General features: G+C 40.0%; 2 protein-coding genes across 2 annotated transcripts in view; one reads left to right on the top strand and one right to left on the bottom strand.

The window, feature by feature from the left end:
• The window catches only part of LOC114246567 (sodium/bile acid cotransporter 7), a 37,233-nt gene extending 29,485 nt beyond the window's left edge, over positions 1-7,748 (top strand). Inside the window, exon 7 of the mRNA XM_089737348.1 lies at positions 7,367-7,748. The gene's annotated coding sequence lies outside the window, so the exon portion shown is untranslated. The remainder of the gene's footprint in view (positions 1-7,366) is intronic.
• LOC114246548 (multidrug resistance protein homolog 49) overlaps positions 1-24,895 on the bottom strand; it is a 53,910-nt gene that overhangs the window by 17,568 nt on the left and 11,447 nt on the right. The window contains exons 2-10 of the mRNA XM_089737347.1: positions 8,308-8,501; positions 7,807-7,951; positions 6,228-6,328; positions 3,650-3,821; positions 3,138-3,262; positions 2,239-2,434; positions 1,756-1,980; positions 936-1,122; positions 324-466 (exon numbers count right to left, since the gene is read on the bottom strand). Of these exons, the coding sequence (XP_089593473.1) occupies positions 324-466; positions 936-1,122; positions 1,756-1,980; positions 2,239-2,434; positions 3,138-3,262; positions 3,650-3,821; positions 6,228-6,328; positions 7,807-7,951; positions 8,308-8,501 (1,488 nt within the window). The remainder of the gene's footprint in view (positions 1-323; positions 467-935; positions 1,123-1,755; positions 1,981-2,238; positions 2,435-3,137; positions 3,263-3,649; positions 3,822-6,227; positions 6,329-7,806; positions 7,952-8,307; positions 8,502-24,895) is intronic.

Consider the following 24,895-nt stretch of genomic DNA (forward strand, 5'->3'; position numbering starts at 1 on the left):
ATCGCAGCTTAAAGACAAGACATCACAATGTTGATTCCGTCGCCCACTGTGCCCTGTTCCACCTTTTGAACAGGGTTCGCGGCCGTCCATGGGCAAGAATCTGGTACAGAGCCGGACTTACTATACAGCTTACCGCATTATGCTGGTGTAATTGAAGCATACTGAAGCTCAATCCCAACGACCTTACGATACAGCTTTATGCTGGAGTACTGGGGGAACCCATTCCCTAGTCAATACCTCTAAATCAGCTTGCATGACACGGAATTAGATGCGATCATGTTATACCGAGAACTCTTAGAGCTTATAAGCACATTCGTACTTACATTGGCGAGTTTGGTGATGAATTGATGCGCGTGCGCAGTTTTGGCTGCCTCGATCATCTGTTCCTCTGTGACGTCGTCCATCCCGAAAGTGATGTTCTCTCTGATCGTTCCGCAGAAGAGCACCGGTTCTTGGCCGACCACGCCTGATAGCAGAAAGCAAATTTGAGAATTTAAATGACTAATGCCCAATCAAGCAAAGGTTTTGTGGATATTATTTATCATAGTGATTTGCGTTTCTAGACTTTATAGGTTCAAAAAAAAAAAACATTCTCTCATGCAATGCACTAAAACTTTATAGATTTGTCCAGTTATTGATGGCAGTTGTGAGTTAGCATGAAATACGTTTCAACATCATCATTTCGATACATCAGAACAAGTTTTTACAAGTTAATTATCAGTTTCAGGCTGCCATTTCTCATTTTAATTCAGTTTGGAAATAATTACGTTGCAAAAAGGCTCTATCGCGAAAAAATTATAGAAACAATATTTTATTCGTTATCTTAAACATGTTGCTATAAGATGAATGACTGTAACCATCTGACGCCAGGTCTACTTGTCTTGCAATCTAAGATAGATTGGAACAGTATCAATAGTTAACCAAATCTGACTTACCTATGCTCTTCCTGAAATGGTGCAGATGAAGTCTGTTTAGGGGATGGCCATCAACAACTACTCGTCCAGTTTCAGGCTCGTACATCCTCTGCAGGAGTTGCAGCAGCGTCGACTTGCCGCAGCCCGAGGATCCGACCAGGGCCACTGTCTCCCCCGCTGATATCTTGAGGGTCAGCCCCCTTAGGACCTGTTTTAGTTGTAATTTTTACTACGTGCTGATTATTTTGGTAGGGTGGGTGTCTTATGAACCTTTTTTTATTGGCCCGTGTAGGCAGACGAGCATACGGCCCAGCTGATGGTAGTTATCGTCGCCCATGGACTTCAGCAATGCCAGAGGCAGAGCCAAGCCACTGCGTACCGTTAACCGTTAAGTACTCTCTACAAGCCTCGTTTGAAGAAGGACAGGACATGGACAAGCGCTCGGAACACCGTGGAGGGGAGCTAATTCCAAAGCCGGATGGTACGTGGCAAAAAAGATCTCAGGGAGCGCACTGTGGATGAACACAGTGGCTCCAGGTAGTGTGGATGAACTATACTCCGGTGGCGGGCGGTGCGATGGTAAAAACGAGATGACGGTATCATCTCAAACAATTCCTCAGAGCACTCCCCATGGAACATATGGTACAAAATACAGAGATGAATCGTCTATAATGTTAATATTACGACTTAGGTTAATTGAGACCTCGTTTTATCAAAGTGATTGTATTTCCGTTATATGTGAATTTATCTCTTTTGACGCTGTATATGAAGACATTTCAGAAAAGTAACCCGGTTCAACCATCAATAATAGAAAAGGTGCTTCATTTGCCATCGAATTTACCTTCACGTCGGGTCTCGAAGGGTAATTGAAGTACAGATTCTCGAACTGGATATCGCCTCTGAAGCTCTCCGGCTTAACTCCTACGTTCTCCAGTGCGTCGATATTGGACTTCCTCTCGATTAGCTTGAATAGAGATTTGGCAGCTCCACGCGCCGTCGCGAATATCTCCAGATGAGGGTTGCACATCGCTATGTTCTGCGCCGCCACGAAAGTGCAGAACAGAATCTGAAGAAAAAAAAAATTAGAAAATTAATTGAAGTCGGTTTAGGGACGATAGTTTTACGTGATAACGTCAGTAGCGTAACATCAGTTTTTTAAAACCAGTCTTTTGTGAACATAAGTAAATTAGAAACATCCCGACTTGCAGAAAGATTCCAACTTGCCTGCAGGATTCAAAAATTGGCACAGCAGCATCGCTCGATACGAGTACACTGGTTATCTTAATCTACGAACTTTGTCGGTGGTAAAATGAAGTCTACTTACAGTAACCATGATGCCAGGATGGTAATCCTGTTCTTCTGGGGGTAGATCCGAGTCTCTGACGCATAAAGCTGTTCCGTAAGCCAGGACTATAGCGTTTAGACTGTAGGTGAGCAGCCAGCCCAGACCTGAACCCGCCCCAGCCCAGAGACCACGACGACGAGCGTGTGAGGCCGCTGGCTTTAGAGCTTCCGAGTACCTGCGATGAAAGTTTGAAGATCTTCAAGATTTAAAGCCCTGTGAGCTCTCAATAAGCTTTACATAATCAAGTAACATTTTTATTGTGTACTAACTGTACCCGTCCGCTTCGCTGGGCATTTAAAATTAACATTATTATTTCTCACTCCCACAAAGATTCTCATCATTAACGCCCCCGCAACTGGTTTAGGGAGTTCAACACTCATACAATATTTGCCTATCTATTAAGTACATGTATTTTCTACATGGATACAAGTTTCAAGTCAATCGGATGCACGGTTCAGTAGTTATAACAGAGCACCCGTAAAAACCACTGTAGATTTACATATTAGTATAGATGTCACTGACTCGGTAGTGCGGTTAGCGGACCTGACTGTCACGTCGAGGGTCGTGGGTTCGATTCCCACATCGGGCAAGCATTGTGTGATAAATAGATATGTTTGCTCTTTGGCTGGGTGTTTGCTATCTATATATATATATATTCAAACGCATTTAAGTATGTTTGTCAGCCGCTGGTACATAACAAAGAAAATCCTTAATTAGGGCCAGATGACCGTGCGTGATTCGTTCCCAGTTATTATTATTGTTTCAAATCGTTACGAAAACAAGTTTAATCCAACTTCCAAGCGTTTAATTTGCAACCAAATTCATTGATGCTTCGTTAATGGCCAACAAAAGTGACGCTGTAACTGTCAAATTCATACCTTTTAACTTCAAGTTCCTCTCCACCATAAGCCCTTACTGTCCTAATAGCAGACAATACCTCCTCGACTATTCTTCCGGCAACTCCGTACGCCACCACCTCATTGGTCGAACATTTAGTTTGGTACTGTGGAAAAATATACATAGACATAATTACGTAAATTTCCGCCACGCATTTTAAGAAGGAAAGTGGAAGTCCCAACTACATATATTGTGTAAGGTTTGTAGGTTTTTGTAGTCAGATTATTTGAATAAGTCTCTTAAATTTATTTTTTAGTAGATTTGCATTTGATTACACGCATTATAATAACACGTTCTATCAACCCTAAATCAGCTAAGAAGTTCACAAAATAATGGAACAGGATGATTTAATTAAAAAAGGGCTAAATTAGAACGATATTTAACTTATAATTTTTTGGCTTTGAAGCAGTATCCGATCTTATGCCTATTAAATCAAGGTATATAATTGTAAAGTGGTATTTTTTATTAAGGCAGTATACTATAAACTCATTACCTTAGCAACAACTGTTGCGACAAGGATAGCAACAGGAACCACAGAGAGGCCAGCTAATGTCAGCTCCCAGCCGTATGATAGAGATAGAGCTGAGCCACACACAACCGTCCCGGCTAAGTATGTCGTCATCACGACATGCTCCCCCACTCCCGCTTGTAGCTTCTCCATGTCCCTGTGAGAAATCAAACCTTTAATTCCTATCCTGAGCATATCTATCGTAGAATACAAGATATTTGACAAATACCCGAAAAGCTCCAACGATATTGTCAAGATATTGTTACGCCAGTAAGAGCCATCTGTCGTCAAATAGCAGGAACGGATATCAAAATAACTAGTAATATCGAGAGCGCTCGAAAAGTGTAACGCCATCTATTATCAAATAGCGGAAACACACATCGAAACGACTGGTCCTGACGAGAATATTCTCGGCAATTGTAGACTTGTCGTCTCGACAATAAAAGCGTTGCAGAGATGACGTGAAGGCAGTTAGTAATCGGTTCTACTCGAAGCAAAACGGGAGAAGCGGGAGAAGTGAATTGCGAATTATTGTAAAGTGTTCGTTAAGTGTTAAATACAGTTTTAATTTGTACTACGGTGAAAGTTGAAAGTTTTATTTATTCCGAGCCCCAGCAGCGTAACAATATGTTTGCATATATACAAGTACCGAAGAATAAAATTCCGGAAGTTGGTGTACCAAGCAATCTCATCTACCCGATGGAGGAAAACTGATGATGCCCAACGTGATTTGAACAGGCAACCTTCTGTTTATCTCCAAAAAAGCTTAACTGTAGTCATGACTGGGCAAGTCATGAACCGATTTCGACATTGCTGAAATTTCTAGGCTTTTGTCAATAGTGTTCCTAGCGGGAAACGTACGCAAACGTCTAATTCCATACATATTTGAGTTAACTTTTACGCTATCGAGAACGTTAAAAAACTCGCATTAAGCAAACAGTCCAAGCCGGAAGTATCCAGAAATTTGGGTCATTTCGTTAATATTTAGCAGAGTCTGGTAAAAAAGCGACGCATTGCCATTGAAAAGCCAATGAGCTGGATTCCGAAACAACTGGTCTCTTTCTGTTCATCCATCAACACAAAAAACATACCTTTAAACTCACTAAATAAATTAACACGTCGACCACATGAATTGCGGTCAGCAAATTGTTTTCACTTAAATTCGCACGTAACCGTATGAGAAAAAAAACCCCAAACAAAACAATATTATAATACACAATTATTTTAGAGTCAAACAAAATTACATAATGCATTTTTTTGCTAACCAAACCAGCTGTGATTAGGCAGTTTTTAATCCTCATAATGATATCTATACTATCTATACTAATATTATAAAGAGGAAAGATTTGTTTGTTTGTTTGTTTCGAATAGGCTCCGAAACTACTGGACCGATTTGAAAAATTCTTTTTCCATTAGAAGCCGACATTGTCCCTGATGAACTTAAGCTACTTTTTTTAATTTTTTTTTTTTTTGGTGTCATGTGTGTTTTAATGTTTCCGAAGCGAAGCGAGGGCGGGTCGCTAGAAATAATAATATATAATATTATAACGAGGAAAGATTTGTTTGTTTGTTTGTTTCGAATAGGCTCCGAAACTACTGGACCGATTTGAAAAATTCTTTTGCCATTAGAAGCCGACGTTGTCCCTGATGAACATAGGCTACTTTTTTTTATTTTATTTTTTTGGTTTCAAGTGTGTTTTAATGTTTCCGAAGCGAAGCGAGAGCGGGTCGCTAGTTGCATAATATACTGGTTCATTGTATTGTTTATTGTGAAAAACAACGTCGGTGTTAATCATGGTATTCTGGTACCGGGCATTTCGGTACTGGAAAAAACGTACTTAAATGCGATCGGAAAGACAAGAATGGACATCCAGTGTGCTTAGTGCGAGTTTAACGCTCTCGATAGCGTAGAAGTTAACGGTTGGAACAGCGCCCCTAGCGGCAAACGTAGGCGAACATTCCAACTCCATACACATTTGAGTTAACTTTTACGCTATCGAGAATGTTAAAAAAACTCGCATTAAGCACACAAGTCTGTCGCGTGTGACCCAGACTTTTGCAAGGTCCTTTAACGCTATTACACAATCAGTACGAACACTGTTTGGAGATAAAGAGGATGAGAACACCACCAAAAAATCCAGGAGTCGAATGTCTAGTACTGACAGCATTGGTGTTTCATTGATCCACGTTTGACAGCACTCTTAGAGCCCGTATTATTAGACTGTTACAAATCGAATTGCATTTATAGGAGACCGTCGCGTAAGGAGACTAGTGCTTGATCAATTTCAGTGTAGGTACTAGTGGTAGGAGGTTTTGTGAGTCCGCACTGATAGGTACCACCCTGCCTATTTCTGCCACGAAGCAGTAATGCGTTTCGGTTTGAAAGGCGCGACAGCCGCTGTACTGTAAAACTGAGACTTAGAACTCATATCTCAAGGTGGAATGCGGTTTTTAGGTCGTTGATTGTCATGGACTCCGGTAGCCATCTTCGCTGTGAGCTCCTCTATCGATCTAAGCAATAAAACAATACACAATATCGTACTGAATGTATGACTGTACTCACTCTGTCAACGTCGACGCGAAATTCATTGTAGTGTTTGTATCGAAAAATGCTATCTCTTGACTTAATACCGACCGCAGGATCCGAAGACGTAATCTTGTTACCTACAAACCAATCGATAGTTTAGTTAATATGATCAAGTTATAATTATTTACTTCAAATTATAATCAGCTTTAGAGGACATGGCTTGCTCTAAGTGACACGGCTACATTGAGTCTTTTAAAATATATTTAGAGCAAGCAGTGGCGAAATTTCCTTTGGAAACAGTGCGAAAATCCATAGATTCGCGGCCAAGCAGATTAAAGGCCTGTATAAAAACCAAAGGTGGCCATTTTGAACCGAATTTTTGTTATTTTTTTATTGAGACTTTAAGAAATATGTAGATATAAATTTTAATAAAACGTTACTTAATTTCAAAAAAATGCATTTTTATTTGTAACAGAACTTATGGTTGGACTAGTCATGTTTTTTTTTCTAATAGATATAAAAAAAATTGTTACTTAGTGACCTAATTCAAGATGTCGTCAACTATTGCACTGTCGAATGCATGTATAATTGAGGTGACATCTGTCATATACTTTATTGTGAATCTGTCAATGTTTAATATTGATAATCACTTTTTTGGTGTAACTAAATAAACTAGAGGTCCCGCAGTAGTCGAAATTCGACTATAATTAATTGGAATTGTAAGTTTGTACACTATCATGATTGTATTTTATACTTCTATAATCACAAATTTCGCCAAGGCTACACTATAAAAAAATATTAATAAAGACAAACAATATTTAATCTATTCTCAATTTGACCACAGACGTCAAGAACAAAAGTTTGACAATAAATAGTATGCATGCGTGTGTGCGTCAAATACATGGTATGTAGTGTGTGTAATGTTTTCTTTATTGATTTAATGTATCTTTTATGCATTATTTAAAAAAAATATTAGCATTGTGCACTTCTTCTCTATATTCTCTATAAGTGTGGAAAATTTCATACTCCTCCGTCAGCGCAATTTTCGTAAAAAGGGATACAAAGTTTTTTCTTCACGTATTAATATATAGATAAATAAAAAGCTGTTTAATAGATAAGGCATGAAGTACCCGAAACGGGAGAAGGGTGTAATGAATTTACGTCTTTATTTTCAGATCCGGTGACAGTTTTTTCATCGTCTTCTAATAAGTCTTTGGAATAGCTTAAATCCTGAGGTAATGTTAAGTTCTATTTCAGTGGTGATCTATAAAATCAAGCGGCGAGGAAAAGTCAAAGAATCACCAAGTATTTTCTTTCCTTAATTGCACAGTGTAACATAATTTATTAAAATTATTGTTCAACTGCATTTAGATCCCTTAATTGCCCTGCTTATTAATAAAATTCTTTTGTTCTATTTAATAGTAAATTTATATTTCTTTATCATTATTGATAGGTACCAAAAAGAATCGGTTTAATTAAACTATTTCTAGATGAAACCTAAGACAGAAACGTTTTTAACTGTTCAATTGTTACGGAAATCTCTGCCATATTTTATCTGGAAACCCAAACGCTCTAATTTCGTTGTCCAAATTCTCCATTTGTCAATATGCATTACCATTCTAGTAGCAGCCCAGTTCGCAGTGATGACGGCAAACGCGGCAGTCGTCATCTGCATTATCATGATCACCACGCTGGCCAATCCAAACGCCCTGGAGTCTTCCACTAAAGCGTCCATATGAAGGGAACGATTCCCGCCAGGCCTGTAATAAAGTTCGATTTGAATCGTGAATACAATATCGTGCATCAAACTTAATGGTGCGGTAAAGGGGCGAAATTCTTCACCGAAGCAATACCTTAACTAATACTGGTGGTAGGACCTCTTGTGAGTCCGCACGGGTAGGTACCACCGTCCTGCCTTCACCCTGCCATGAAGAAGTAATGCGTTTCGGTTCGAAGGGTAGGGCAGCCGTTGTAACTATACTGAGACCTTAGAACTCATGGCTCAAGGTGGGCGGCAGCATTTACGTTGTATACGTCTATGGGTTCTAGTAACCACTTAACACCAGGTGGGCTGAGAACGTGCCCACCAAAACTAAGCAATAAAAAAAAAACTTACAATACTCTGCCTCCGCCGAACAAACCAAGGATGTGACCGTGAGGAGTGGTAGGAGCAGCATTGTTCCTCTGAACGAACAGCGATGTCAGCTCGCCATAGATGACGACGGCCGCCACTAGGCCACACGAGCAGCAGAAAGACAGAAGCACCCCAAGGAACGTGACCAGTCGTTCGGTTGTTGTCGCGTAGCGCCACTGTGGAAAACCGAAATTAGACGGTTATTAACATGCCAATAGATAAATATCAGTGTGTACGGTCAAAGAAAAAGAAGGCAGCCAAAACGTTGGGAAGATGAAATAAAGAGTGTAGCCGGTCCGCATTGGAGTCGAATGGCCAAAAATAGAGAATATTGGCAATCTTTAGAGGAGGCCTTTGTCGAGAGACAAGGTGTTTTGAAAACCACACCGAACGCCGAACGGAATACTTGATTTTATTAAGTTAGTAATTAGTAAGTAAATCGGCAATAAAGGCTTATTATTATACAGTCAAAGACCATGCGATGACAAAAGCGTGGCGATAGTGCCGACAGATCGTTTTGCCAATTCTCCGTAATACAGACCCGTTTCTTTTTGTCCAAGTCATATTAATAGTAGGTACCGATTTAAAAAAATCGCGGGTGATTCTTTATTTATTAGCGCAATATTCAAGGTCTATGAATAAACGCCTCAGTTGTGTGTGACAATGAAAAGTGTACAGTATTTTAAACGTTTAAGTCATGTCTACGTGTCGCTAAAACACAATATAATAACTAGCCGATTCTTTTCAGTGCGTGAAACTGCGAGTCAGTAATATCATGACCACTTAAAGCGCTCGTATGCCTACTTAAACGGACACATTTTGATTGAAGCTACGCGTTAATAGGCAGAGCTGTGATAGAATCAAGTTCAACATTGAGTAGCCTTTTGCTAGGAATAGTCTTGTATGCCGGTAAAATAAGGGATAAGAACAAGTCCACCAGATTACGTGTACCGATGTAAGATGCCCACCAGGAAGAACTCACAAGGCAGGTCGCCTTATCAGTTGTTACCACTATTTATTTTTGGGCAGGGAGCCGAACCTCATACGGGGTGTCCGCGTCTACGGCCGTGGGGTCTTAGTGGTGGTAGATATTTGAAGAAAACCACAGGCCCAAAGATATTTAGTTCATACGACCCTGCCTATTTCTGATATCTATTGGCTCTTTATAATCATTTTGCACTAATAGCGAACATTCTAAGAAATTCCCGTTTCCTAGGCTAGGTAATTTGCTTTGATTAACAGTATATTAACATTGTTCAGGGTTTTCGCTGCCGTATCTACAGAGTTACCGCACGAGGTACCGTTTAAAAAAAAACTACATTAAGAATTCAGACTTGCAATTAATTGGCTAATTGTAAAACAAAGACTAGATTGAACAAGGTGAGTTCACACGATCGGTTCGACTGATCTGTCAATGTCGCTGGCTTTAGCTTGTTTTTCATGCTGCTCTAGTGCTTGCTGTGAGCTTTTTTGATTTCCAATGGCCCCGAAGGCTGGTTTCACAGATAGAATTCCAGCCATCTAGAGAGCGTGGTAGAAAGGAAAAGACCCCTGGCGGGCCGCCAAGCCGTTGGTCGAATCAGGTAACCGCGCTCACCGGATTCTCTATTACGACCACCTTGAGAGAAGCTTGAGACATAAGTTCTAAGGTCTCTTTTAACAGTACAACGGCTGTTCCACCTTTCAAACGGAAACGCATTACTGCTTCATGGCAGAAATAGGCAGAGTGGTGGTACCTTCCAGAGCGGGGGTAACAAGACGCCAGTATGTGAGAGATAATCTAAGTAGATGAATATTGAGAACCATAATGCTTCTAGATTTGAGTTTCTTCCTATGAGCATTGCGGCGATCCAAATTTCCTTTCAAAGCACCATTCGTCCAAACATACCAATCGATTTGGTGATGAAATTCTGCTGTCGAGAGAGAGAGATAGAAGAGATTTCAGTTAGCGAAATCGCCCGGCTACACAAACTCCGACATAGCATAGTTTACAGTTAGACAGTCGTCTTAGGAGTATTTCTCCCACGCCCTTGCTAAATGCCAACTAATATTGTTCCTATAAATAATTACTGCTAAACTGTTCTGTCTATAGGAAACTTATTGTGCGAGTTGCTAATATTGAAACAGCTGTATGCGCCTAACGTGTTCATAGAAATATAAACTTAAGCGAAATGAACAGAGAGGTTATATTTAAACTTTTATTATTCTTGGATTTGCGTTAGAATTCGTGGATTTTATAGGTATATCGTTTGTCAATAGATATTGAAATAGACAGTGGCTCGATAACTTCCTTACGCCAATATGAATCTTAGATGTGATTTAAAATGCAGTTTTACGCATCAACCATGTAGGAAGTAAATAGGTTTTAAATAATATATACATGTTCTTAATGCTTAGATCGGCGCGGCTCTAATGCATTACGATGCAAAGTATCGTGAAATTTAACCTTTTTTTATTGAAGACGACCAGGGAGTATGTTTGTGGTACGTGTGGGGTAAATACGAAATTGTGCACAGAATGTTAACTGTGACGTTAATGCTCTTCACAGCGTGAAATGAAACGCATATCCAAATTTTTTATATTATCTGTGCATTTTTCACTGAAACACGACTTTGGCGTCTTTTTTTTTAAATTTTCAAATATTGCATCTAAATATTATTGTCGGACTAAAAATATAATATGTAACATCCCTTCCAGAAACCGACTTGTTATTTGTAATTGTTATTGTAATTAATGTATAATATAATTTTATTTAGGTATATTAAAGTTTGGAAGGTTTAACGACGGAGGGAAGATCTTCCACCGAGCGGGTGACATTGCTTGGTAGACAATAGAAACAATAAACCTTTAAAACATTCTTCGCTTAAGGCACCTCTTCGTGAGACTCAAAAAGGCATTGATCGGTAATATTCGAGTAATGAATTCTGTAATAGCATTGATATAATCCTTGAATAAAGGAAATAAGGTTGATCACGACACAGTACCGAGAAATATCTTTCCAGACAATAGCAATGATTTCTTTAGTTCTTGTTTAATTGTTTTAATGGAATCGTCTTAGATTATAATAGCCGTGATCGAGAATTTTGGTTTACGGCCTATCGGATGCTAAGCCTTCCGAAGTTTCTCTAAAGCTAATCAATCCAGTTTGGCACGCCACAGAACCAGCCGTGTTTTCGGAAATTTGCCTTTGACTGCTTTGGATCAAGTTTGGACCGATTTTTGTCAGAATGGAGTCCGGGTCTCTTGGAACCAGCGATATACCGTTTGATCTAGGTCTTTTGATTAGGCCATTTATAAAAAACAAAGTATTTTAGTCGTTAGCTCGATTGAATTTGGTCTATGTTTGTCGCATCTGATTTTTATAGTTTACTAGCTGACCCGGCAAACTTCGTGGTGCCTCAATCTATAAATAAAAGACCTAAACTTTTGATAAACTTAAAACAATCAAAAGGAATCCGTCCGACGGGGGACACATCAAAGCAAAAACAAAATTGTTATTTTTATTTAATTCTGAGCATTTTCATATTTATCTACCTTTTAAACCTTCTCTGGACTTCCACAAATAATTCAAGACCAAAATTAGCCAAATCAGTCCAGCCGTTTTCGAGTTTTAGCGAGACTAACGAAGAGCAATTCATTTTTATATATATAGATAAATAGATAGATAGACAAGCCGATTTGGAAAATTCTTTCTTTTATGTTTGTTTGATACGTACTTTCAGACTAGTATGATTGTAAATATAGGTTGAGAAATCTAGTCGAGGGGGCTATTTGGTATGAAAGACGTTTCACTTAGCGATATTTATCTTTTTAATTAATGGCGCGTTTTATTTGTATTGGCATCAACAGTTCGATGTTTTTAATTGAACTTCTATTAAGTTTATGTCAATTGATTAGCTGTAGAAGTTTTTTTATATGATATTTTCTTCTAAATTTTAAATTATAAATGGCTCTCATGTAAAGTTGCAAAAATGACACTTAAACCAAATCCAATAGCCTTTCGCCTCTGGTAGTATTTTCTTCGCAGTTGGCTTCGAGTTAGAGATATAATAAAAACTAATACTATGCTTTAATATCGCGTTCTTTTTTTTGTAATTACATTGTTTCGGACGTTCAGAATACTTCACAGTTTGTTATTTATATTGTACTTAATGCTAAAAATAGTTTTAATTGTCTAATTAATATGTCTTTGAGTTAATGAGGTTGCGTGTTTTTTTCTCTTTTACCGGGTATAATTGATGTGTTTTATGGAATCGATTCTCAATTGTGACGTACCAACATGCATTTAAACTTTGTTTTCTTGTTGTTTTCGCTGTGCTGTAACATATTCTTCTTGAAGACAAAGACTTGAGGAGTCAAAGCATTTAACTTCTCAAGAAGACATTCACGTGTACACACCATTCTAAGTCTACTAATATTCACATATAATTGTCATACAGGCGAACTTTATGATATCCGTCAATTTTCTTGAAAATAGTTTGAATTCGTCAGATTTGTCAGCGTTGAGTTCTGCGTTGCACTTTTATCTATACTAATATTAAAATCTGCAGTGGTTTTTACGGATGTTCCGTTATAACTACTGATGAACCATGCATCCGGTTGACTTGAAACTTGGTATCCATGTAGAAAATACATGTGCTTAATGGATAGGCTAATATTTATACGAGTGTTGGACTCCCTAATAATAATGACAATAAATAATAATGTTAATTTTGAATGCCCAGCGAAGCGGGCGAGTACGGCTAGTTGTCTATATTAGTACGGCATACGGCTCGTCTGATTGCGAGCGTTCGTCGTCGCTGATGCACCCCTTTTGTCCTTACCTATTCGCTGGTAGCCTAATGGGCTATTCCAGCTACGGGCTCAACCTGAGAGAATTTGCTAATACTAGCCCTAGCAAGAGCAGAGCTTCGCGGAACTTACCGACGGATCGGAAACGCGACCCCCTGAGCAGATTCGCGAGAAACTCAGTGGGCTGTGTCTATGGGTTAATTCGCGACGAGGACAGTCACCGGTGCTTGTGGTATCGGGATCGGGAGGATCCGTAATGACGTGTTTTGGGTGACGTCGAAATTTACCGTAACATATCTGAAGCCATAACTGGAAGTTTTTTACCACAATTCATAGGTTAACGGACGCACATACGTACGTAATAATATGTTCGCATCAGAAATACTGTAAGGACTTTCCCCTGTTTTAAATCGTTCTTTCCTTGTTTCGCAAATATCACCTATGTTAAGGTTGAACAAGATTGATCTTACATAAGCGGGCGACGGAAGTTTTACTGCGGTTTTTTTTTTGTACATTCAAACAAATTAGCGACTCTCAACTTCATGGTGGTACTCACACGACGTCCTTACCATTAGTGAGAGTAAGGATACGGGAAACAGCTGTTTGGTAAAACTCCGTACTCTAACTGTTGGAGACTGATGGTACTATGGCAGAAACCATCTCTGGAGTACCAACTGGACTACCAAAGACGTTTCATCACAATTGGATGAACGGCTTAGGATCGCGTATAGGACAAACAAAAATACATACGTTTTTAAGTTGATTTATATTTAAATTTATAATGTGCTAAGTAATACGGTGTTGGGAAAACTCCTAAAACGGGGATTGAAATAAGAAATAAAAATATCTATCTTTCTGCAGGCAATGTATTATTGAACGGATAGTCGGGTTCAATAACCTCGTGTAGCAGGGCACGTCTGCGAGCGATGTAAACATTACATTGCTTGTTTGAATAAATAATTAAAACGTTGCTTTTTTTGCGAATGTTATTTTCCGCTAGTTTCAAGGTAGGTTGTCAGTATTTAAAGATAAGGGCATTAGTGCATAAGGCAATCTTTTTGGATTTTTTTATGAGTGTTATTGGAAAAATATCCAGCGTATTCCAGCGTATCCAGAAAAATATCTAGATATACAGCAGATGAAGAGCTTGAATTCTTAACCTGAGTTTAATATGGGACGTTTAATTATTCTGTCGCTGACTAATTATTCTGCCTGAGTTTTTTACTGGTGGTAGGACCTCTTGTGAGTCCGCGCGAGTAGGTACTACTACCCTGCCTATTTCTGCCGCGAAGCAGTAATGCATATCGGTTTGAAGGCTGGGGCAGCCGTTGTAACTATACTTGAGACCTTAGAACTTATATCTCAAGGTGGGTGGCGCATTTACGTCGTAGATGTCTATGGACTCCAGTAACCATTTAATTCCAGGTGAGCTGTGAGCTCTTCCATCCATCTAAGTAAAAAAAAGGCACTATCTAGGACAATAAGATTTCCGGAAACCTCCACGACTTACTATCGTTATGAAAAATATGATCATTGGTTCAGGAATACACCTAGGTGTTTCGTGAAGGTGATGTTAATAAAATCGCGCATGCATGGCGGCCCTAAGTGATGAACAAGTTTGACCGCTTTGTTGGAACCTAAGGGCACTGACCGTGCGCTTCGCAGAGCTTATTGTGGAGTATAAAGTGGTTGACAGATATGCGAGTAAATGGCGAAACGGATTGCACTGGTAATATCTATATATTAATACGTGAAGCAATTTTTTTTTCCCCTTTTGACGATAATTGCGCAGACGGCAATTTCCACGGTTATAGAGAATATAGAGAAGGAGTGCAGAATGTTAATATTTTTTTTTAATTATGCATGAAAAATATATTAAATAAATTAAAAAAAAACATTACACATAATACCAAGGATTTGACACGCACACGCATGCATACTATTTGTTTATTGTCAAATTTTTCTTATTGCTTATAGTCTGCGGTTAAATTGAGAATAGAATAAATATTGTTTGTCTTTTTTTTTAATATTAGGCTTCAGCGATCTCGAAGAACTAAATCTCTTTCTCACTAACACTGCTAGCGGGGACGCGGGATCCCACCATGTGTATTTTCCCAAGAAAGCCTCATAAAGCCACGACGCACAGTATTGAGGATTATCGATGCAAGGAGGAGAAATTTGGTACGTGTAAAGGGATCTTTGAATGTCATTTTCCTGGACTTCAAGACGTCCTATTAACTTGACAATTCGCTCACGCGTCAAAGACCCATAACGGTACAATAATTTTACTTAACTTCTGACGAGTGTGAGTAGTAGAAGTAGTAGTAGTAGCAGCGAGCTCCGCTGGTACATGGGTTGTTGGTTTTACCCAAGTTTTCGCACCACTGTGACAATTAAAGTTCGACAGTGCATTGTGATGATGAATCGATCCATTAACGGTGCTTTTAGATACCACAAGCACCGGTCACCGTCCTCGTCGAACCCGTCGCTTGCGACGAAGGGCTCGACGAGCGAATTAACCCACAGACACAACCCACTGAGTTTCTCGCCGGATCTTCTCAGTGGGTTGCGTTTCCGATCCGGTGGTAGATTCTGCGAAGCACTGCTCTTGCTAGGGTCAGTGTTAGCAACTCTCCGGCTTGAGCCCCGTGAGCTCACCTACACACGCTAGGGTAAGCTGAGATAGCCTCTCAAGGCTATCAGCATAGGAAAAAGAAAAAAAAGATGATGAATTATTTGAGATGATTCCATCATCTCGTTTTTACCAACGCACCACCCGTCATCGGAGCGGAGCTCATCCACACTACCGGGAGCCACTGCGTTCATCCAGTGTTTCCACAGTTTCCAGAGGTAATTTTTGCCACGTACCATCCCGCTTTGGAATGAGCTTCCCGCCACGGTGTTTTCCGAAGACTATGACATATCCTTCTTCAAACGAGGCTTGTGGAGAGTAATTAACGGTAGGCAGCGGCTTGGCTCGGCCCCTAACATTGCTGAAATCCATGGGCGACGGTAACTATTCACCATCAGGTGGGCCGCATGCTCGTATGTCAACGAGGGCAAAACAATTATTTTTTTTAGATTGTCATTCAAAATTGAATACCTTGTGAATGCGGTTTTAAAATCAATTTAATATGAATGAGTCAACTAACGACAAAAACCACGTGTAGGTTTGTATCTACAGTGTTAATTGGTTTATGGTTCTTGCAACGACATTTCCCGTCACAAAAATTTTATCTATTAATCTTTGGTTTATGTTCGGTTGAGCTTGCATCATGCATACGGATTCCGATGTCCAGAACCCGGTAGCAATAGCGGTAAGCAATAAAAAACAAAAAAAAAACAAAAAGATTGAATAAAATACAAAGGTATTCAAATATTTTGCGGTCTTTTTTCTTCTTCTAATAAATTGTAATTAAAAATGTGACATTACGAAGCCACATTACAAATTGGATGGCGTTATTCAGTATATCTATGGTTTAGAAGACATTTCATTGTTGACACATTCGCTCCTTCGAATTGGAATTCGCTTATACGTCAGCAAATGGACAATATTAGACATTGCTGACGCTGATCTGCACTCGGAATCTTGCCTTATGTACATACAAGGAAAAACACGGGCCAAACGAGAATTTTCCTGTTTGTGTGATATACATTTATGAATCACAGACGACATCGCTTGGCTTCTATCGAGATTTTGTTTGAAATAAAAATTGGTATTCGTTTTTATGGAATCAGGAAAATACCTACCGAAGAATTTGAAATCAACTAAAATATGCAATCGTTATTAAATCAGATTGATGTTGTGTCTAAAAGTGTTTAATTTTCCTGGTTTTTTTTTACGTCAAATTCAAAAAACTGTTACTCTTATTTCTCACATCTTATTACTTTTAAGTAATAGCTGGGAACAAATCACGCATGGTCATCCAGCCCCAAATTAGGATTCCCCTTTGTTATGGGTATCAGAGACTGACATACATACTTATACGCTTAAATGTAAATAAGGAGCAAACAAGTTTGTTTGTCACACGAATGTTTGCACGGTGTGGGTATCGAACCAACGACCCTTGGTGCATGAGTTAGAGCCGGTAGCTACTGCACCGTCGTAGTAAGTGGTACGTCGACAAACCCCCAGAGCTATTTTTATAACGCCCGCAAGGCGTGAGAAACGATGAAAATATTAAGAATTTTTAATTTTTTTAGGAATTTTTAAGAAATATTAAGAATTTTTAAGTTTTTAATTTCACTAAGTTCGTTTTTTTTCTACCTAAGCTGATGGTCTAGAAAGACCATGTCAGCGTCGTCGGGCTAGTAGGTGAGCTCACGGGGCTCAAACCTGACGATGTTGCTAACACAAACCCTAGCAAGAGCCGTGCTTCGCAGAATCTACCGTTGGATCGGAAACCCGACCCACTGAGATGACCCGGCGAGAAACTCAGTGGACTGTGTCTGTGGATTAATTTACGGGTTCGACGAGAACGATGATCGGTTTAATTCGTGGATTCAGTTCTAAGTATAGCATGGCTGAAATTATCATCATTCTCCTGCTCTCCTTCCAGTCGCCTGGGGTCGGCGCGACATGTTTTCTCCTTCCATACTCCTCTATCATATACCATTACTTCGCTCACTCCCCTCTTACCCATATCGTCTTTCACGCAATCCATCCATTTCTTCTTATCCTTCCACATTCATAGTTAAAACTCTCGAAACAAGTTGTAGCGGAGGACTTCCTTCACCGCTTAAAATTGTCCGATGATATTAGGGAACTCCTTAGAGCTAAGAACGCCTCGATACGCGCCTACGACAGGTATCCTACCGCGGAAAATCGTATTCGAATGCGTGCCCTACAACGCGACGTAAAGTCTCGCATCGCCGAAGTCGGCGAAGTCGAATGCGGTACACGACGACCTGGGCCTCGAATCTATCTAGAAATACATGAAGTCAGCGTCGGAACGGTACTTCGATAGGGCTATGCGTCATGATAATCGCCTTATCGTTGCCGCCGCTGACTACTCCCCGAATCCTGATCACGCAAGAGCCAGTCACCGTCGACGCCCTAGACACGTCCTTACGGATCCATCATATCCAATAACCTTTGCATTAGACGCCTTCAGCTCTAACACTAGGAGCAGGCTTAGGGACCCCGGTAACCGTACCTACTCGTCGAACTCGACAAAGAGTTCGCCGTGCAACCTAACCCATGAATCAGCTCGCTGAGTTTCTCGCCGGATCTTCTCAGCGGGTCGCGATTCCGATCCGGTAATAGATTAATTCGCGAAGCAGCTGCTCTTGAGCTGTTAGGTCTCCTTCGGAGGCGCTCGGGTAGCTGTTAGCAAATCCCACCCCTCCTGGCTGAGCCTTTGCTCGCCCACCTGTCCTGGTGAAACTGGAAAGGCCTCCGGGCCACCAGTAATCCTTCAATCATAAAAAAAAAGTTAAAACTCTCTTACCAATCTCATTTTCCTTTCGTCTCATCACATGTCCATACCATCCCAAGCGTGCACTTCTCAACTTCTCTGTCACAGGTGCCACTTTCAGCTTGGCTAGTTTTTGAAAGCGCATTTATTCGCTCAAGCGCAGAATACTTTCTGCAATTATTTTCGTATCATACGTAATATTTCTTCTACAACTACGTATTATATTCTTAGCGTTTAGTTATATTACGTTATTTAGTTTTCCTCGTCGAAATTGCCGACTATGATGGAGAGTTCGACATGCGAACTCATAGACACAGTCTACTGAGTTTCTCGCCGGATCTTCTCAGTGGGTCGCGATTCCGATCCGGTGGTAGATTCAGCGAAGCACTGCTCTTGCTAGTGCTAGTGTTAGCAAATTCTCTCAGGTAGAGCCTGTGAGCTCACCTACCTTTTTTATTTTTTATTTATTGCTTAGATGGGTGGACGAGCTCACAGCCCAGTTGGTGTTAAGTGGTTACTGGAGCCCATACACATCAACAACGTGAATGCGCCACCCACCTTGAGATATGAGTTCTAAGGTCTCAGTTACAACGGCTGCCCCACCGTTCAAACCGAAACGCATTACTGCTTCTCGGCAGAAATAGGCGGGGTGGTGGTACCTACCCGTGCGTACTCACAAGAGGTCCTACCACCAGCAAAAATGTCTACACGACGCTAGAATGGCCCCTTAGGCTACCAGCAAATAGGTAGCGAAAAAAAGAGACAAGCAACTCTTATCCCGCGAAAATTTATCGTATATGATTCTGAATAACAAATTAACGTCAGCCTCTTCTAGTATTTTACAAGATTTGTTATTTTAATTAAATATTCGCGCTTTGTGATTAGTGTGAGATAATAATAGTATTTTAAACAAACAAGGAAATGTGTTAAGAAGAGAACAATAGTTATTTTATTTGTTATCAGTTAATTATCGTAAATTAAATTTGTATAGTATGATAATTGACAAGAAAATAGTGATGCTCGGACTAAAACTGGCTCGGTCTGAAATATGAATTCTGTAGTCGTCGTGGCTTAAAGGATAAGACGTCCGGTGCATTCGTATCTAGCGATGTAACGGTGTTCAAATCCCGCAGGCGGGTACCAATTTTTCTAATGAAATACGTACCTAACAATTGTTCACGATTGACTTCCGCGGTAAAGGAATAACATCGTGTAATAAAAATCAAACCCGCATAACATTAATTTGCGTAATTACGGGTGGTAGGACGTCTTGTGAGTCCACACAGGTAGGTACCACACCCTGTCTATTTCTGCCGTGAAGCAGTAATGCGTTTCGGTTTGAAGGATGGGGCAGCCGCTGTAACTATACTGAGACCTTAGAACTTATATGGGGCAATTATATTGAGGCCTTATAACTTATATCTCAAGGTGTATGGCACATTTACGTCATAGATGTCTATGAACTCCAGTAACCACTTAACAACAGGTGGGCTATGAGCTCGTCCACCCATCTAAGCAATAAAAAAAAAACATTCCTAGCGTTATAAACTGTTAATTAGGTTTTTAGGTATCAAATCAAATTACGTATTGATGTGATATTAATTAAAGCATCGTTTGAAAAACCCAGCCAGTTTGACTCAGGAAAACCGTCAATTTGTTGTAAAACGTCACGCGTGACTGATGGAGAAACCTCCAATGCAGCATCGGCAATCTGATAAAAGATCACGAGTGAAAAACATCGCGTTACAACTAGGATAGATAAACTCATGAGTATGGTAGCATGCGGTCACAGTAGGACATTTACAGAGCAACGTGAGAGCAACTGTCTTCTTTGTCTCCACCTTATCCCACTAGGTGTGGTCGGCACAGCGAATTTTTCTATTCCATTCTCTTCTATCAGGCGTCATCTTAACACTCACCACTCCTCTCTCTCTCATATCGTCATTCACACCATCCATGTCATCTTCGGTCGACCTCTTCCCCCTCTACCTTGCACTACCATTTCCATACATCTCCTAGTCACATACATCTTCTCTCTACGCATCACATGTCCATACCACGCTACCTGTCCGCTCTTTAGTTCGTTAATTACCGGGGCTACTTTCTTGCAACTATTTTGAGGTAAGATGCAGAAAAGTCCAATGATTGCGGTGGTCTCTTAGGTGTATTCTCAAAGTATCCTGCCATTGACGTTATCAAAGCATAGCAGCGGCGACTTATCATCACACGTGCTGTAAATGAAACAGCGGACGGCTCATGACTCAGGAAAATTTTTCAAATGATATAGTTCTCACTGATGGTAGGTTCTCTAGTGAGTCCGCACGGGTAAGTACCGCCACCCTGCCTATTTCTGCCATGAAGCAGCAATGGGTTTCGGTTTGAAGGGCGGGGCAGCCGTTGTAACTATACTGAGACCTTAGAACTCATATCTCAAGGTGGATGGCGCATTTACGTTGTAGAAGCCTCTGGGTTCCAGTGACCACTTAACACCTGGTGGACTCTGAGCTCGTTCACCCATCTAAGCAATAAAAAAAAGTTTACTAAAAATATGTATATGATTCAAGTTTATTTATCAAGATAATGAGCCGTAAAAATCTTAGTGATTGCTTATTTGAATATTAAATAATTGATTTTCCACACGCGATAAATAATAGAGGCCTATGGCACATATTAAAATAGTCGTTGTGCGTATCTAACTAAGAATCGTTTTGCATTATTCAATTGCTATAGAATATAGATTAATTTTATTTGGCGTTAACGCGACCCGACACGCACGTTTGACACAGTTTTCGGTGTAAAATATACTTTGGTGTCTAAAAAAATACGATTTAATAATAAGCCGTGTTAACTCTTGGTCAGGATTTGCTTAGATGGTGGACCCACATAGACATCTACAACGTAAATGTCGCCACCCATCTTCAGACGCGAGTTTTAAGGTTTCAGTTTTTACAGTACAACTGCTGTCCCGCCCTTAAAACCGAAACGCATTGTTGCTTCACGGCAGAAATAGGCAGGGTGGTGGTACCTACCCGTGCGGACTCACAAGAGGTCCTACGACCAGTAATTACGCAAATTATAGTTTTGCAAATTTGATTTTTATTACACGATGTTATTCCTTCACCGTGGAAGTCAATGTTCACATTTGTTAAGTACATATTTCATTAGAAAAATTAGTACCTGCCAGCGGGATTTGAACACTGGTGCATCGCTAGATACGAATGCACCGAACGTTTTATCCTTTAAGCCAAGATTACTTCGAAGATCTTAAAGTTTAAGCAAAATTAAATTATTGTATCATCATCGGTCGTCGATACGTATGCTAATTATTTTAATCTTAATGTCTTATAGTCGGTTAGCGTTACTTTAACAAGATTACTTAGATACAGTTAAACTAGACGCGTCTTAAAACATTTAAGGCATTCGTCTCCGTATGTGGATTTCAGGAGAATTCAGAAAATAGAGCTACTCAAATAGAATTTTGAAGTCGTCATGGCCTAAAGGATAAGACGTCCGGTGCATTTGTATATAGCGATGCAACGGTGTTCGAATCCCGCAGACGGGTTCCAATTTTTCTAATGAAATACGTACTTTTTAAATGCTTATTGTAACACATTAACAATGCTTGCTTTCGAAGCTGCTTCGATCACGTGTCAAACAAACAGGACAACTATATAAATCGTGTACGTATTTCTCTTCTTAGAAAACTCTAGCGGAGATGCAAAAGTTAAAATCCTGTGATGTATGAAACATTCCTTATATTCTATGTTAACCTGCTTACTGTAAACATATACAAACTAAGTGTCTATCAAATATAGGGTAGTATTATTCGGACTCTCGGTGATTTCATTTCCAATATATATCTCCGACGCAACACCTTGTATAGTGTACTTTCTCGTGTAAAAATATCATTTAAAACTAATTAGATCATTTAATTTTAAACAAATTAAACAATCTTATTGTTGACGTGGACTTGGAGAATAATACAATGTTTGCAACTTAAAGGTTTCCTCATTGGAATGGCTTCTTAAGACTTTCAAGATAGCTGTATACTTAGAAAGAAAGAGAGAATACATTTTATTGCACACCAAAACACAATTCACGTTCAAAAACAGTCAGCAGACAGGTACAGTACATTGGCGGTCTTATCGCTAAAAGAGATATACCCGGTACTGACTTCGCCGTGAGCTCACGGGGTTAGCCTGCAAGACGTTGCTATTTTTTTATTATTGCCTTTGTAGGCAGACGAGCATACTGCCTACTTGATAGAAAGTGATCACCGTCGCTCATGAACGTCAGCAATGCCAGGAGCAGAGCCAAGCCGCTATCTACTATCCTACCTGCCTACTAACACTAGCCTAGAGAGAATTCGCTAGCACTGGCCCTAGCAAGAGCAGTGCTTCGCTGAATCTACCACCGAATCGCGACCCACTGAGAAGATCCGGCGGGAAACTCAGTGGGCAGTGTCGGCGGGAAACTTGCTTAAATACAAGTTAGTAATAACATTTGGACTGTCGGTCTACCGAGCAATTTCACTCGTTCGGTGGAAGATCTTCTCTTTCTCGTTAACCTTCAAACCGGGTTGGCCGAACTAACACTAACCTAGAGGGAATTCGTTAACACTGGCCCTAGCAAGAGCAGTGCTTCGCTGAATCTACCACCCGATCGCAACCCACTGAGAAGATCCGGCGAGATACTCAGTGGGCTGTGTCGGCGGGAAACTTGCTTAAATACAAGTTAGTAATAACAACATCTGGACTGTTGGTCTACCAAGCAATTTCACTCGCTCGGTGGAAGATATCTTTCTTCAAACCGGGTTGGCCGAACTCTCAAACAGTTATAAAGGATTCCTAAACGGCAGTCTTTGTCCTGATACAAAAACCAAACCTGTTTTTTTTTTTTGCGAAAAAATAACCAAACGCATCAGACAAATTCGCGAAGACGTAAATTCGCAAAAGGTTACATCATGTACTTTAACATTCAAAGTAATTCTGAATATATAACTACTTATACATATATACATATACTATAAATACGGTAAAATACAATCGGTATAATTTAAATGCGAGTTTCTTGTATGTCCGTCTATTGATTAATGAATCAAGATTGAAATATTTAATTCAGATTTTTTAATTTATTTATTGCCTATATGACAACGACCTCATGGGTTTCTGGTATTAAGTGATTACCGGAGCTAGGAGACGTGCATGAAGTAAATACCGTGACCTACATTGAGACATATCTGCTTTATAAAACACCCTTCAAACCGACGCATTATTCTTTTTTTTTATTGCTTAAATGGATGGACGAACTCACAGCCTACCTTGTGTTAAGTGGTTACTGGAGCCCATAGACATCTACAACGTAAATGCGCCACCCACCTTGAGATATAAGTTCTAAGGTCTCAATTATAGTTACAACGGCTGCCCTACCCTTCAAACCGAAACGAATTACTGCTTCATGGCAGATTTAGGCAGAGTGGTGGTACCTATCTGTGCGAGCTCACAATTCGACTGCTTCGAGCTGTCTACAATTCAAATATGTAATATCAATACTTCAGATAATATATTATGCTGTAATAAATACGACATTGTGTTTGCTGGTCCGTGTATTTACGTACAAACATATATACAAATCACCCGGTGGTTTATAATAATATATATAAGTGTGCTCACGGGCTCAACCTGAGAGAATTTGCTAACACTAGCCCTAGCAAGAGCATTGCTTCGCAGAATCTACCAGCCGAATCGCGACCCGCTGAGAAGATTCGGCGAGAAACTCAGTGTTCAAAACGTCAAAAGCAATATAATGGTATTAATAAATTGCATCGTAAGCTACTAAGTTGTTTTGTTGGGAATTATATGGCTAACAGCTTGTCGTCGTCGTGGCCTAAAGGATAAGACGTCCGGCGCATTCGTCTCTTGCGATGCAACGGTGTTTTATAAAAAAATATTATAAACTAGCTGACCCGGCAGACTTCGTAGTGCCTCAATCGATAAATAATATACCTAAACTTTTGTATAAAATGAACTGAAAAGAAACAAAAGGAATCCGTCCGACGGGGGACACATCAAAGGAAAAACAAAATTGTAATTTTAAATTAATTCCGAGCGTTTTCATATTTATCTACCTTTTAAACCTTCTCTGGACTTCCAGAAATAATTCAAGACCAAAATTAGCCAAATCGGTCCAGCCGTTCTCGGTAGGTGAGCTCACGTACTCAACCTGAGAGAATTTCCTAACACTAGCCCTAGCAATAGCAGTGCTTCGCAGAATTTACCAGTGGAATCGCGACCGAGAGAGAAGACCACGCTGAGAAGATCCGGTGATAAACTCAGTGGGCTGTGTCTATGGGCTAGTTCGCT

This window comes from Bombyx mandarina, chromosome 23 (assembly GCF_030267445.1).
Source record: "Bombyx mandarina strain Sakado chromosome 23, ASM3026744v2".
Taxonomy (NCBI): Eukaryota; Metazoa; Arthropoda; class Insecta; order Lepidoptera; family Bombycidae; genus Bombyx; species Bombyx mandarina.